A 16,763-nucleotide genomic window follows, 5' to 3' on the forward strand; every position below is an offset into this window, starting at 1 on the left:
GATAAACACGACATCGGGCGACAAGGGGATGCAATCTTACAACGTCGTAACTCGCTGTGCACATTACCCCGTCGTATTTCCATAGCGCCGCGATGGATACGCGTACGTACGCACATGTAACACACGTGTATCCGGTATGCGCGCGAGAGACAAATTTGCATGTCAATATCTTCCGAGAGAATAAATCCATACGTATGAGGGAAGAAGAGCTCCTTAAATTGGTAATCGTGGTCTACGTAGCAGCCTCCGCATTTATCCGCCAACGAGTAGCGGAGTTACGCAACAACGCGACGTCTTTCACAGCGCGGTGACAACGCGGCGCGCAAACATCCGGTAACTCGATACCGGATGTCTCGCGTGTGCAGAGATATCCGTCCCGCCGTGTTCTCGATTAATTTGCAAATTTAAATGCACCCGCACGCTCCAGCGATTGCGAATTGCAAGCGACTGTCTCGAGAAAATTTTGCAGAGGTGCGGAGACAAATTCTGGGCGCGTTATTCCTTGCCGTCTCTCTCAAACGTGTCATATTATCACATATATTTAACGTGCGTAGATAAAAGAAAGGGGGAAAAAAAGAGAAAATAATACCGTACACTACATTTTCGAAACTGTAATGCAGAGTAACTATAATTTGACAAAATACACTTACGCATATCCGTGCGCGTGTGAACACATTTAATTAAATACCTGTTTAATAATATTAATATGTTGCGTATTATAACATGTTTATAATTATGAAATAGATTAATACGTTAATATCAGATTTAATAATGTATATCAATATAAAATTAAATTAGGATTTAATAATCCTACATTATGTTCTCACTTCTTTTTTTTCTATTTTTTTGAGGTACATTAAAGCGCTTTATTTATAATTATTTTACAATGTGTAAATTACAGTATAATTTTGATTATACATTATAAATTAGACAATACGTATTTTATACGTGAAATCATAAATGCATACGGCTGTGATACAGTTTCGATATATGTACAAGAGTATGTTTAATTCAAACTAATCCGCTGTTCTCTCAGAATGGGTAGGGTCATCATGAGATCGTTAATGTTAACGTAACTCTCTACGATATGCAAAGTTTCTAGCAACTAGATCTGCTACGAGATCAGCTGTGAAAGAACCGGGGGATTGAATGTGGCTCGTAAGCTGAACCAGCGATGCTAACGCGTATCTATGTGGAAATTAGGGCACATGACTAAAGCCTGTAAAGCGCGCATCTCCCGTCATTTATACATGAAAATTTACGTCTGCATTTTACTCGCAAAGCCATTTGAAATAACAGCTTAAATTAATCAGTTTATTTATTAATTTCTTTTTTTAAGACCGTCGTTCTCATTAAACTTTTTATTAACAGAAAATCTGTTTGCAATCAAAGCGTAGGATAAATAAATTTTAATGTTAAAATAATACGTTCATACACGTGCGTCTAATTTATAACGAATTCCTAATACAGATTTTTCTAAATTCTTTACGCGGCATAGTAGTATATTGTACACGACGGTGCAAACTGTTAAATTAATATACATGCGAGGCAGAGATAGGCACGTGTTAATCTTTTGCTCACAAAAGCATGGCGTTCTACAGTGTCAGTGCATCGAGGTCTATTTGCATGGAGACGTCTAACGTGTCGAGCGTAGCAAGTCGCGAAATTCCTCCAATGCGTCCTCCGTAAATATTCATTAAAAGAGGGAGGCGGTCTACTCCCAAGTCGTTGACGGTAATGTTAAAGAGGACCTCCCGGGAGAACCTTGCCGCTCTCATCCCGGCCGTTGGTGTTGCGGAAAAGTGCCGATACCTTATTTCGCCGAGACGGTGAAATAATCTCCTATGCATAGCTCTGCCCCCGCCGCGTGCTGCGGTGCGCCGCTCCGTGTGCCGCACACATCGCCATTATATTTTAACTTCTACACGCCATTTACCAGCGGCCGCGCCACCGACGGTGTTAAATTCTGTGGCAGCCGGCCTGGCAACGATCGTGGTCCCGGGTAGACAGGCAGTTTCAGGGGTCTCCACAAATCCCCGGCGAGCCTTAGTCGGGAATCGAACGTAGTACACCGCGGCCTTTTTCACCCGGCACACTTTGCTTTTTGATTAACCTATGCATACTTGAAATCGCCTCGGCGCGATTTCCCCTGCATAAAACTTTAAACGGGCTACAGTCTGAAAAGGCACCGGGCGCGCTTTCTTTTAGACGAACTTCGCCGTCGTCGCTGGCAAAATAACCCACGGTCGTAATATAAAATAATTATTTCATCTCTGGTTCGAAGTAACAAATTTATAATTATTAACAACGGTATCTTGATGTACGGATTATTATTAATTTTTTTTTAAATTAATTAAACGTTTTCAAGTTAAATTAAACCGCTGTAATATGCTGGGGTTACTTGCCGTTAATTATTCATTGAATTTTACTTTCACACTTTCGCAATCTATCAAACGGATAATAAAAATTGAGGGTATACAGGAAGTTCATTTATCTGCGATTTATTCGCGACGATCAGATCGTTAGGTCGTTCGTAGCCTAATGAGCATCTTGGAGACGAATTGCGGAGATCGGCTCAGATATTGATGGAGGGTGTTCTTATTCTAAGCGATCATGAAGCGGACGAGGAACATCAGTGAGGGTAGTAATCGATAAAAGGGCGTCTCCTCGTTAATACTGTTCGAAGCTTAGCTCATTATAAGCTTGCACGTGTTACATGCATAATGGCTGCGGAAATTAGCGAAATTAATGGTGCCCCGAGTCCGCGAAGTATTAAATAAGTAGATTACTTTAATGGCCGCTACACGGCGGTCGCTTTAAGCTCGGAACAACCTCTTCATGTTCTTCTCAAGCGAATTTCCATCGCAGCAAAGAAAGTGGCAGGAGCAGAAAATTTTCGAATAATTATGTATATATGAGGCTACGTAATAAAAGATAACTTTCTTAACTAATAGGAAACGGACATTGAAAACATTTCATTTTACTTCTATCGAGCTGATAAAAATTACGTACATTTTCAAGCAAATATCACGTGAGATTTTGCAGGGACATTTACTGAGATAGTAAAAAGAATTTCATAACGATTGCGTGTCGTATTCATACCGGAGGAGATTACGTACATGTCGTGGAAAATTGCGGGGACGCGATTGCAGGGAAGCCCTTTTATCGACGGGCAAGGAAAGAGTTTGCCCATACCCTTATAAGGAGGGAGATATCTAATAATGCATTAATGAAAGGTCAACCGCCGGCATAGCCAGACTTGCGGAAGAGCGAAAAGAAATAACGAGCAATAACGGTAGTTCGCGTTCTTCGAATATCCTCGGCGGCTCAGATTCTCCCCGCACTCGCCGTTTCCGTGCGACTATATAAACGTAATGTTCTATATAAATACTTTCGCTGTGAGAGACGTGAAAGCAGCCCCCGCTTCCAGTAGTCCAGTGCCATACGTTTCGTAATTATTATCGCGGCGTCGATGCCTCAAATATTTTTGCTAATTATCTCGCGTGGCGCGGCCGACAGCGTGGGGTAGGTCGCATACAGGGTGACTTTCAGAATGTGAATAATGGCCGGGGAGGGACTGTCATCGGAAATAATATGAAGAGACCAGCGGGTATGCGCCGGCAAGATTGTACGAAGGGGAAAAAAAAAAAAAAAAGAGAGAGAAAAGGGGAGAAGAAGAAAAAGGATCGCGAGCTGATAGAGCGCGGGGACAATTTGCCGGGAATTTCAAGAACGCGACACCTCCATCGGCGCAAAATGAAATAAGCCAACGAATATTAATTCAAGAACGCCGGAGAATAATCGTAGACGCGAACGTTCGATACAGATTATCTGACCTGCCCTCAGAACGTGCGCGAAAAGAGCTTTTTCACTACGGAATCGCGTTCTCAAGACGGCTGTACTGTTGCGATATTCCTCGACATTCGATACACCGGTGCAGCCGACAAAATATTGATCAGCATTTAATAATAAAGTATTTATTCCCTCCGCAATCTTTAAGGCGAGTCGAATTGATTAAAAGCATATTATCAAGTTTATTAATACATGCATATGTACATTTTAATAACGCAAATTTATTTTCTAAATATTCGCTCGTGAGTTACAATTTTCATTGGCTTAAAATTATGAAGGAAAAGCAATAACGTATAATATCGTGTAACGTGTAACGTAATATCACTATTCAGCGCTGGGAAGACCTTTGTTTCATGCAGCCACGGGGAACTTTATATCCCATTTCGCTAAATCGTAATGCGCATTCGCTCTCTTCATGGCGCTTTCAGGCATCGCGAAGATTATTCGTGAGTAGGCAAAATCTTTCACCCCCGTGAGCGCGTTTTCGCGCAAACGAAATTCGCGCATAAAGCCGATCCGTAGAAAGCGGCACGAAGCTCACTGAACACCCGCAGAACTTAATGTGCCATATGTGCGCGCACGTGCGAACGTGTATGTGTGACAGGCACACACGTTCATATGCGCATACGGTCACACGTGTGGCACCCAGTAGTATAACGCGATATGGTCACGCCATCGCCTTTGGGATTCTGCCGGTTTCCCGCATGTAACTTATGATCGTTACTAACGGAACATTATGTAACCCACGATAAGCGTATAATAGTTCATTCTAATCGTTATTTAAAACGCACCTCCGTATCGTGCTGAACCTGTTAACTCCTCTGTAATCTTCTTGAAACGTTACTAATTGTATTAAGTCGGCCCTGGTCCCCAAAGCGACTGCGAATAAATTTGCGCTGCAATGTAAAAAAAAAAAAGAAAAAAAAAAGAAAAGGAAAGAAAAGAAGGCAGATCCTTTTACGATCTTAATAAGTTCGTATGCGAATATTTGGAATTACTCGGTCTAATTAATGTTAAATACTGCACGGCATTACGTTAACGAAGGGAAGAAGAACGGAAACGGGACATCGTGTTAGGTGATCGGATCAATTCCCGAGAGCAGACTTTACATATTTAAGGTACATACACGTGCGATGGTTCGTTAAAATCGCACGTTTCCCATTCAATTAATACATTATTGAAAATGTATTAACTTCCGCGCGAGTTTTTAAGAAAACGAGAACGGCAAAGTCCACCGTTTAACGCTTCGCACTGCAAGTTTAAACGTCGCGAACTTTATTCATTGGCGTAAATGATTCCCCTAAATTGCGTTCGCGAGATTTGCAAACAAAAGTGAATCAAGAGGCGAGAAGCTCGTTGAGGTTTATAAACGCGTCCAAGCGTCGAGAGATGGAACAAGAGAGAGAGAAGGAAAGAGTTATCAGTAATTTGAATATTTATGGAGCGGCGCGAGTTATCCGTAGATTTTTTTTTTGTTTTCGTTTTTTTTAAGTTTAATAATCAACTCGCAACTCACAAATTTAGTTCACGTCGCCTAAACGTTCTTCAGTAGCTTGAGCGAAATTACAAGCGACCCCGCGCTGAAATGCATTTCGAAGTTTATCGCTCCGAGTAATCAATGGTAGGTAAATAATTTCAACCGCAACCACTCGCGCAGAACGATGACCGTAAAAACATCGGTTGCTATCGTCGCTATTTGTAAATATTACTCACGTGGGACGGCGCCAAAGGACCGCGAATGAGTATGCGTACCGAAGATAACTTCGCGTTTTTATTCGAGTATCGCGCAGGCGAGGAACCGATATAATATCGCAAACGGTTGGGAAAGCGCTATTACTTTTCCCCGCTATTACATAAGGCGTCGGCATGCTCGTGTTACGATTCGTTTTGCCGGTTCGTGTGCATTCAGCTATATGCCAATATCATAAGCTTCGAATTTACTTTCATCATGAAAATCGCCATTGGATCTTAAGAGCGAAAAAGAGAGAAAGTATATGAGAGAGTAAATTTTATATCAGCTGTTTGATCTGTGATTTTTTAATTTTTTAATTTTTTTTATTTCCTTACTAATAAACATTATTACTTCGACGTCCTAGGTTATTAAAACCGCATTGGTTTTTATTCCGTAATGGTATGTTAAGGTATTGCGGCTACGTTGCCGCATTACTCCTAATTTCTGAAGCAAACTAACCAAAACACCATTGTCTTTCTCATAATATTCTTGCAAAAGATGTTTGTGGTATTAACAGCGGCATCGCGGTGCTCTTTTTTTCAATTTCCATTACTTGTTTTACTGATATTTGTACTTGACAATGGACTTTGTATTAACACAGCGGACTTAAATTACTGCCTTAGTTTCTAGAGCGTACTAATCTTGAATTAATTACGCAATTCCTTTCTGATGTTACAACTTAGCACTTTCTTATTACCGCTTCGTCAGTTTCGTTTCTTCGAATTCCAGTCGGTCGTTAAATACGTCGAAGTCACGATTGCACTCGACTAGAGACACCGCACAAGCGCGATAAGATTTTCGACAAAGTTGAATAACGATTAACGACGGGCGATCACGCCAAATACATTTCGGCAGCGGCACAACCTGCGCGAAACGATCAGACACTTGGATTGTTCCATTTCGCCGAATCAAATATTTTACACTTAAGTTTGCAGTAGGTTTATTTCTTCCGGTTTAAATCCGACCGCAATTTTCTCTCTTTGTACAACAAATCGGGGTGCTCCCGCGAACGGACGTCTTGCCCGTTAATTTATCCATCGAAATTCGATTATCGCGTATTTTGAATATTTGCGGTCTCCGCTCCGTGGAATATCGGAGTTTCCGCGCTCTCGGAGTGGTCGCGAAGCTCGGAAGTTGGTTATTATATTAAGAAAAAGTCTCCGTTAACGGAAATTGGATTTCACTTTTAACCGCGAGATGGAGGTTGCTTAAGAGTCTGCTTCGCTGGCTGGATTTTGATTGTAAACTATTCTATCTCGTTTCCACATTCCGCGAGCGAACCTCCTCGCGCTATCCGGTCGTGCTCGAGCCATAGGCAGTCGTCCGCGTACAGAGATATTATTGGAAAAATATATCGACGCTATAAAAGCCGTGGAAGCCTTTAAGCTGAAAATTGCTTTCAGCCGAAAGTGGGTGTTCCGCCGCTGCAATATTTTTCCGGAAGCTAATATTCGATTCAAGGCGTAAATTCGATAATCGCGACCCGTAAGCGCACCGCATTAAATGCGGCATTAATGCTACCCTTCTTCCCTCTGCCCTTGCTTTCCACCATTTCCATATTTCTCGTAAGAGTGCACGTTGTTACGCTGCGTTTGTACCGTCGTGATTTTGTTTTGGTCAGTGTTTACTAATTTCAAGCGGACGGGTATAATTCAACGATCGTGCATAAATGATAGTCATCGAATATCCCACGACCATTCTTAACTGGAAAAATTTATATTCGCGCTGCTCTCCGCTGCGAAAATGCACGGCAAAATTTTCCGTCGTAAATTATGCAGTTATAATCGTTTGGAAAACATTAATCTCTTTATCTCGTTTAAAACTTTGTGAATGTTTTCTTTTCAATGTTCTTAATTTTAATTTATAATTGTATTAATTATGATCCTTATCAATTAAGTGATTACTTGACGCGTTATCGCCTAGAAGAATCGCATTACAGACGAAACTGGGTGCTTTTCCGTATATTTCCATAAGTAAAAGTTTCGTGATACGTGGTACCCATTACTGAGCGAAAACAATTTCTCACATCAACCCGCGGACATCTTATAAATTCTCGTGCTAGCCAAGCAAAGACGATAAGTATTTCAGTTCTCCCAGGCAGCGACGTTATTGTTGTCTGGACGATAAGATCTCGCGCTAAATTCAAGGCTCGCATCGGTACCACGAGGACAGTTTGAGTTATGCCGGTTGGTACCACAATAAGGAAACTCAGTCGGAGGTTAGATGAACGAAGGTTAGGGTGCGCGACAAAGAAAGAAAGTCTAAGTAAATGAGGGACAGAGAGGAGAACAACAAGGGTAAGGCGAAGGATTTATAGGAAGAAACTTGTCTCACGCGAGTACGAAACACTGTTAGGCCTTGCATAAAGTATGTCTGCAATGCGATTCATTTGCTTTGAATAGCTTATATTCCACGAGCACATGCGATTGCCCTGTCGCACAAAAAGAAGCGTATCGAATAAACGTATATTGGTTTTTAAAAAATAAATTGCAAGTTAATTAAAAGGCGTATATAAAATAGAAAATTATAATCGAGCCGAAGCCGGTTTAATTGTTATACGAATTTTTATATATTGACACACGATTACCGATATCGATTTATTACCAGATACTAAGCGCAGCTTCTCGTAAAACAGCGAAAAGTTCCTCGTTCGATTACGTTCATTACTTTCGGCGCATGTTTCGCAATAATGGATAATCAATGAATCGGGTCTACCCTATCTCTTCCGTAGCTTCCCGCAGAAGCGTTCGAGCCCGGCCGAGATTTATCATAGGCTATAATTCTTATTAGAATAATGCCGGCGGAGGCTTCCCGTTACCGTTCGCACACCGCATCCGGTAACGCGTGCACCTTTAATATGGAAGGCCTTAATATGGAAGCGTTTCTCTCCCATCTGCTTCTCTTTCTCGCTCTCTCCTCGTTCCAAAATATCTCTATTTAAAGCAAAATAAGCAAAACGATGTAACCAGTAGATGTGTGCGGTGTAGGTAATCAGCGGTGGCCGGTGGATGCAGGAACGACGGAAATTGCGCGAAACTAGTGCGGGCCCTATACCGGCGGGATTAGTCTGTCTAATGCGCGTCCACCGTTACAGAAGTTCACTCGGATGCTCTGAAATATGAAGTGGCTTCTGCGCGGTTCCATGTTTATTCCACTAGCCATATCTATCTTCTGCATGGTCGAAGTGGCGCACCGGGCGCAGCTAGGACATCGCGTTTGTCCACTTTGAGCGGTCGTACCATTTCGCGGGATCGAGTTAATCTCGTGCTGCTTCCTGAAATAGCCTCCTTCAACTAAAGACAGAATATTGACGTACTCTGCGGTAGCCTCTCGCACGTTCATCAAATTGCTTATACCTTCGTATGCCACTTACTTTGCACGGATTTTGGGTTCGGGAAATTTTTCAGAGAAACTTTCCAATAAAAATTTAAATGACAAAAAATAATATTAAGATTGGAATTGCGTATATTATGATGTATCGTTTCTATATAAAATAATATAATTTTACAAAAAAGTTCGAGCTTCTAATTCTGCTTAAAATTCTTTTATATGTGTAAATACTTTTCCGTTTTAATTAATATAAATATATATATATTATATATACATAATTATCTCTGAAGAATCGATAATTGATGCAGCATTATCCTTTAATGAGGACTTGCGAATAAAATATGACCTAATAAAATATTCAAGCAAGTGGTGCAGAGATCCATTAAATATAATCTTCTCAAGCAGAAGTATAGAGATTAAATAAATTAGCATATTATGTCAAAAGATTAAAATATTAAGCTTATTATATCTTATTTAGATAATTAATCATATTGAGCCTAATTGCATTTTTATTTTACCTCTTTTTGTTTCTTCGACAATAATCTTTTAATTAAATATTCTATTTTTTTTTTAATTAATATATATTACGCAACAAAATTAATTTTGTCACATTTGAAATGACAATAACAGCATTGTTCGACTCACAATCGCGTTGGTTCTGAAGTAGATTCTCAAGAAATGCGTTTTATTCGCGCAAAGCGAGAATTTAATAGCCGATGAGACTATATGCTCTCGTTCCTCGTATAATGTCCTGAACGTTCTATAAATTGTGGAAAAAGCGTCCTATTATATTCTCGTTGCTGGTGTGCTCGTTTTACTTATCGCCGGAGATGTATCTTGCATCCTTAAGCCGACGCGCAATAGGTTAAAGGCAATTTGTCACGGCACGCGTTATCGTCGTCGTAAACTTTCTTCTTTGATAGTAACTACGCGGAAGTGAGCGTACCTCTAAAACATGTTCACTATATAAATTTAATTATTTGCTTAATAGAAAGTTAAAGATCCCTTTCGTCCCCCCTCCTTCTCACTCTTTCTCTTTCACATCAAGATACAAAAGAAAATGCAATATGCATTCATTATTCTACGTAGCAGAATATACGATGTAATTTTCTGAAATCTCGTGTGACGCCTTATATAAGATGTAAAGGAAAATCTAAATGCTCCGGATGGGAAAAAAAATTGATACATGTTAAAAGATGCTCGGAAGGGAGAGGGTGAGGAGGATCGGTTATCGTTTCAATGTTCTTGCATCAGTGCAAGACGTAATCAACAGTGTAACGAAGTTGCCCTAAAACGACGCTACAACGTAGACGCTCGTTTGAAACGAAGCGATAATGACGCGTCTCAACTCGACTCCACGTGGCGTTTGCGCCAGTCTCTAATAAATAGTAATTAGCGAGCCGGTAATTAATATAGGGCCAATTGCAGTGAAGGAGCACAAAGCATTTCACAGTTCGCTTCTATCTGCGATCGTTTCGTCGGTCAACTAACCAATCCCGGGCTTATCCATTATTTTCACCCTCACAAGGCATCCCTCGACCTAATAGTTAATTTCTCGTGTGTGCAATGACCTCGGTGTTAACGATTATACTAATAAAATTTCCGTTCACTTTGCGACGCACGGCCACGTATCTCTGCGAGACATTAGGAAGCGAAGAGCCCCAGAAGAAGGCAAACATTTGCCCGCCTTTCGCCCCCGCGTGAGCAAACAACGGCTGGGTAGATCGAGTTCATCCTTCGCAGGATGCGAAAGTTTGCAGCGTAGAAAACGCGGTAGTAGAAATTCCTGTTGAAACGATTAAAGGGATCCTTTGAAGCGTCATATCGCGGGGCGGTGCCTCGGTGGAAAATCAGCAGGGGTAAAGTGGTGTATGACGATCTCCCCTCGGCAGCTAATGACCTCGCGCCCGGTTTCAATGTAATTCGGGCTCAGTTTGATATTGTACGCGTGGATTATTAAGTAAATCCATTTATTCTGAAACTCGGTTGTCAGGGAAGTATTTTGCGTTTCCGTCAGTTTCAGAACTGCTGGATAAAAATCGAGACTTATTTTCAATTCTCATTTATGTAATACGCACGTGCAGCCTTTAAACTTTAATATAAAGTCCGTGTTGTTACAAGTTGAAAATGTTATGTCATTAATATTTTATAAATAGGAAAAGCTCTAATAAAGAATTCGGTTTACTGCACCCTGTACCGCTCGGCGGTACGATTTTTGTTACAAAGCTGGACAGGCAAGTTTTGTTTAGAATTATATTCATAATTATCTTGGCAAATGCTTCTTAACGAGAGAAAGAGATGCGCGGAGAAACGCGAGTGAGTGCTCGCGTACGTTCCGTAAACTTTACAGAACTATGGGTGGCTACTTGTACTTAGAGCAAAGTTATGAAGTGTCATTAACCAACTGTATGTAACTTACTTGGGCCGGGTGCATCTCCAATCTGTTCATTACATGACTTTCTCTTGCTATACTCACTTCGTAAACAACCGTGTTATTTTTGGGAGGGATATTAACATAGCCTTATCTCTTAATATTGTAATATAAATTTTTATATAAATTGTTATACGCTTTTAAAGTCGCAAAATGTATTTTAACACCTTTTGCGAGACGTAGCAAACAAAAAAAACAAAAAATTAATAACGCAGAATTATCTTTATTCAACGTAAATGCAATCGTTGATGTGGCGAAATTATTAGAAGCCTCTCTAGAGCAATCCTCCGTTACTTACTCGCATGAATTTCGATAAACATACCCCGCAAAAAAGGCATTGAGGGAGTTATCTGTCGCGCATCGCGTGGCTATTGCCCAACATCGTCGCTCCCCGCGGTGCAACAATAATTAATTCTAATTTCCAGTTATGCAAAAATGCGCGAAGCTTAAGTACTCTAGATAATAATATCGGCCTCTCCCTCGACACTCCCAAAGGTAGCGTAGATTTTTTTCTCACGAATTATCCACTCGGCTATCAAGAGCAGACGCAGCCTCTCAAAATGTTATCAATAAGTCAAAACTGTGTGATTTATTTATTTTTTTTTTAATTTCGTTACTTCAAATGTATCGAGATGCATTCAAGTGCATCACTTGAATGCATCTCGATAAATTTGAAGCAACAGGATTATAACATCGCGCCAATTTGCGTGCGCATTTACTATCTCTATGGTGCTTGTACTAAATACCGTCTGGCTTGTGTGCGTGGATGATATAACTTTCAATAATTTCCCAACAGCAGATTTGGTACCGCATAGCGCATGAATATTTTAACGTGGGATCACATTATATTCACATAAAGCATAACGGTATCCCAAGATTTGTCTACATATTAAAGTTTGTGTTTATAACAACACGTGGTTCGCGTTAATTATATAGTGATCAACGCGAATCGATATTATTAAATTGAACCAGACCAAAAGCGTGCGCGAGTGATCCTTTGCCGCGAAAGAGAAATGCTGCGTTTGGCCAAACTTTGCGCTCCGTTAAAACGGTACGGATTATCGAGAATGCATTACAATAAATTTCCGTGTAAGCATAGTGAGCCATGTGAACATTCGATATACTGGCAAAACACTTCTCGTAAAATTCGAGTGATCCCGTGGAAATAAAGTGGGCCGAATAGCATTTCGCTTGTACTCCCATAAAAAATCCCGGATTTACGTTTTTTGGGTTTTTTTTTTATTCTTTTATTTTTTTTTTTTTTATTCAGAATACAAGAGCGCTTTTTAGTATTCAAACGAATATTTTAGATTACAGACAAATTAAACGTACGTATTGTTCAGCATCTGTTACAACTTTTTAAGACTTAAAATAATTATCGTATTATAATAAACAGTTGCTCGTGTGGAAGTAATTCTAGTAAAAGTTAAAACGTAATCAAACATTGCAAATTTCCCGGTGTCTTTATCAACTGTCATCGCACGCAAGTAATCGCGCTTGTTAATATGTTTCGCGCTTCTATTATTATACAAATGTTTAGAGCGGCGGTACGTTAATCGAATGCAACTGTACGTTAATCGCACGTGCACTTAATCTCCGTGCACATGCATGTACCAATGTTCAGGATCGTCACGATCAGTACAAACGATGTTTAGTCACAGGAATATACTAATGGTATGTACATAGAAATATAGAGAAACGAATATACGCTGAGTATATTTACAATGAATTAACGGGTGCTTTAATGCAAACTCTCTCCCTCTCCCTCTTGATCTACACCCCATTAGTTTAAACAGATACCCCATACCATCGCGTACACATCTACATAATTGGCGCTGGAGCATGCACCAAATTAAACATTCGCCGGTGAAAACTGAACCGCGTCACATAACGGTATCCACGAGTTAGCGGAATGGATCGTGTTACGATTCAATTGTCATTATATTGCTCTTTTCATGGAGTACTAGCGACGTTCACGTTACGCACATGTATTAACACTATTTTACGAAGGAATAAATATGTGCTCGCCCGCAAATTAAAAAAAAAAAAAAAGAAAAGCGTTTAAAGTAACATACACGTTTAAATTCGTTAATGAATTATTGATTGTTAATTTATATTCGTCGATTTAGAGTTCGTAAGTTTAACTATCTAAATAAATGCCGTTAAAGCATGTAAAGTATCAAGTATCGCCACTTACCCGAATAAGTCTCGGCCGGCATTTGATCACTTGGCACAGTGAAACTTCCAGATGCGTTCGGTGGGCAACCGTTTCGGTTTTGTTGCGTACGTAAAGTGTGCGTCGCGTGTAAAGACGGTCCACGCGGCGGTACTTCCGGTGGCGCGGGTTCCGGGGGTGAGTCTCTACCGGTATCTGAAAATGCACAATTACATTTCTTCCTTCTATTAAGGCGCATTTTTTTTTTTATTCCGCAACGTTGTAATAAAAAGCACAACAGAATTTGATGATATACTAAATAACATTAAAATAGAATATTATATTGCGTAAATACATGTAATGTAATATTAATGATTTTCAATCGAATTGTATCGATTATATGAGAAATCAAATTATCTGTTTATTCATTGTGTACAAGAATTGTGAGGAAAATAACTATCGATCTTTAGTAAATTTAATCTCACATTTTTGGTAATTTTCTTTGATTTCTCAAATAACAGATTTATTTGATATGTTGGCAAATTCAAAATATTCAATGTTTATCTTGTGAATTATTGATTGTATCGGTGTAATTCCATCCATTTCATTGCGATATTATTCTCTCTTACGTTGCATTCATGAAATTCTAGTCTGCTTGTAGAAACGGTATGAGCAATTAAGCACCAATAATTAGGCATCTCCTCGTAACGTTTTACGCATGCAAATTCAAAGAATCCATCTGCCATTACGCGATGAAATTGATTACCCATTATAGGCGAAGGAATATGCAAGGAAATACTAAATAGCAGTTGAGTGCCGTAATTGAGACATTAACGGCATGTATTATATTGCAATTCTGGTATCATTATTCATAAATGCACATTAAAAACTGCGACAGCGATACGACGCAATGCGTTACGCAACTCTTTTTCGTATTCATGCATATATGTATGTACGCTGGAAGGTATATATGGCGTTTGCTGCGCCAATGGCAGCTAGCGAACGTGACTTTAGAGTCGTGTGCGTCGAGTTTCACATGTGCCGCATGTATGTACCGCGCCGGCCGGATTGCCGATGACTGATTTCCTCCCGTTTTCTCATTCCCAGCCTCCGCTGCATAGGGTTACGTACGCTAGCCGCTATCACCGCAGAAAACGCCATACTGCTCTTCGGTGTACATTAATAGCGAATATATTTTCTGAAATTTTTCTAAGTTTTTGTATTTGAAACATAAAGCAATTGTGGCAAGTTTCAATACAGCAATACTAAAAATGTTCCATTTCCACTACCCTTTCATCATTGGCCCTTCAGGGCTTAGCGTTGCGGGCTTTCCTGTGGTTAAGTTACTTATAAAGTTGTTAAAACTTGAAAGGAACTCCGCTAAAGAATAATTAAAGTTACCTAAACATAAAGAGCACAAAAGACCGCCCACCAGGCATGTTGAGGGCAACAAAAATATTTGAGAGTACCCATAAAAACCTCGTTTCTTGCGTCAGATAGGTGCCAATGTAATTAATATACAAAGGCATTTAACCTTTATTAATCAATATATTCGACACAACCGAAAGGATAATGTTATAAATTTTATGCTTTTTTTTTTCTTCTTCTTCTTTAATTACTGATATCACTTGAACGGGTACCAGTTATTGCGAATTAGCTAAAACAGCCTACGATGACGCCATAAACCGATACCATGTTGAGCATATATACATAATTGGAGCAATGTATAACCATTAAAGGTTGTTAATGTTACAGAGCACATTATTGTAAATCAAGTTTAACTGCAATACAGTGGTCTATCGCGCTTTCGTGAAGCTACGTAACTTGGTTGTGGTAACTCGGATATGGGATAATGGAATTTCGGTCCTGGTTCTGCGGATTAAAATCTATTAAGCGAGTCGTTATAACTTATGAATGTGTGCTGTAAATGTCAAGACAATTACTTGAGCCATACTAGTAAACAATACTTTAATGTCTCATTATTATCGCGCTTCCTTACGTCGTCGGGCAAGTCAACAGCAAGTAACGTTGTTCGATGCTTGAGAGTAAAAACTAATAAAATATAAAATTTTTAGATATTTTAGATGCGTTGATAAGTAATATTAAAAAGTACGAGAAAGTAATTAATTATTGAAACGTAATTAAATAGAAACGAGATTTTTATGTGGTAAAATATATTTCTTGTAATTATATTATTTTGTTATGAAAAGACGAATGCATAATACTAACATCAAATCTATTTGTACTTATTCGTGGTTTTCTACATTACTTACATACCTGTGAGATAAATAGGCCTGGGTAGACCTGTGCGTCAAGGAATGTGCAGAGAGAAAAGTGCATTAGTGCGGCGGGATTGGCATGTGCGCATGTGAAAATTCCAATAAAAGGATTACATCATGCAGATGGAATGTATGATAAATTAGCTTTTATTTATTATACACGGTAAATTAACGTTAAAACAAACCTACACGAGAGCAAATTACAAAGCGTTTAACGTAATAAAGCGATGATAATTTCTTTCAAATTTGTATTCGTAAAAGAGTAACTAATAGGTGATAGTGATTTTCTCTTCGGCAGTTAGAAACTTTCAGATTATTAATTAATGGAAAATGAGCAATCGAGGCAGAGCGCAGTAGGGTGCTATTTCGTGATTAATTTCATTATTTTACGGGAAAAACGAGATCACAAATGCATTTTAGAGTGCGATTGAAACAGATGACATCGAAGGTTAATGCAATTGTCATGCATGTGAATGATAATGATGTATCTGCAATGTTCGCTTTCGCTTCCTGACAACGTTTCCCATTGGAGGCTGTTGCAGATTTTCGGCGATTTTCGCGGTTATCACTCGGCCAGATCAAAGTCTAATTAATCGTAGAAATTGTAAACGCGATAGGGAAATTATTTCTGCGAAGTCATCTGGGAGCAGCGTCGATATTTTCCGTAATAAGCAGCAATAATCGCTTAATTAAACCGGACCGTGAAATGCGCAATGCGTAGCTGTCAGCGCCAGCCGCGTCCGTCGCGTATCTCGGACAACTTTACCGTCGAAATATACATTTGTTCCAGTTATTGAACAATTTGCTGGCATCGTTCGAATGCTCGGAACACCTGTAACGCTCAATTACAAAGTCGATATCGCCATTGACAACGGGGCGGGAAATATCTCGGAACCGGTGCCGAGCCGCGACAGAAAGGGCCGACTTCCTTTGAATCCGCAACGTGTTACTTCGCGGACTTGTACGTTTTGCAACGGCGCTCCG

At 39.8% G+C, this 16,763-nt stretch overlaps 1 protein-coding gene across 5 annotated transcripts in view; it reads right to left on the reverse strand.

Annotated features, from left to right (window-relative positions):
- The window catches only part of Ten-a (tenascin accessory), a 448,965-nt gene that overhangs the window by 243,856 nt on the left and 188,346 nt on the right, over positions 1-16,763 (reverse strand). For 4 of the 5 annotated variants that reach the window (XM_070655991.1, XM_070655993.1, XM_070655990.1 and 1 more), the window contains exons 7-8: positions 15,778-15,804; positions 13,543-13,716 (exon numbers count right to left, since the gene is read on the reverse strand). In XM_070655991.1, coding sequence (XP_070512092.1) covers positions 13,543-13,716; positions 15,778-15,804 — 201 coding nt within the window. The remainder of the gene's footprint in view (positions 1-13,542; positions 13,717-15,777; positions 15,805-16,763) is intronic. The other variant, XM_070655994.1, reaches the window with a different exon arrangement.

This window comes from Cardiocondyla obscurior, linkage group LG04 (genome assembly GCF_019399895.1).
Source record: "Cardiocondyla obscurior isolate alpha-2009 linkage group LG04, Cobs3.1, whole genome shotgun sequence".
NCBI lineage: Eukaryota > Metazoa > Arthropoda > Insecta > Hymenoptera > Formicidae > Cardiocondyla > Cardiocondyla obscurior.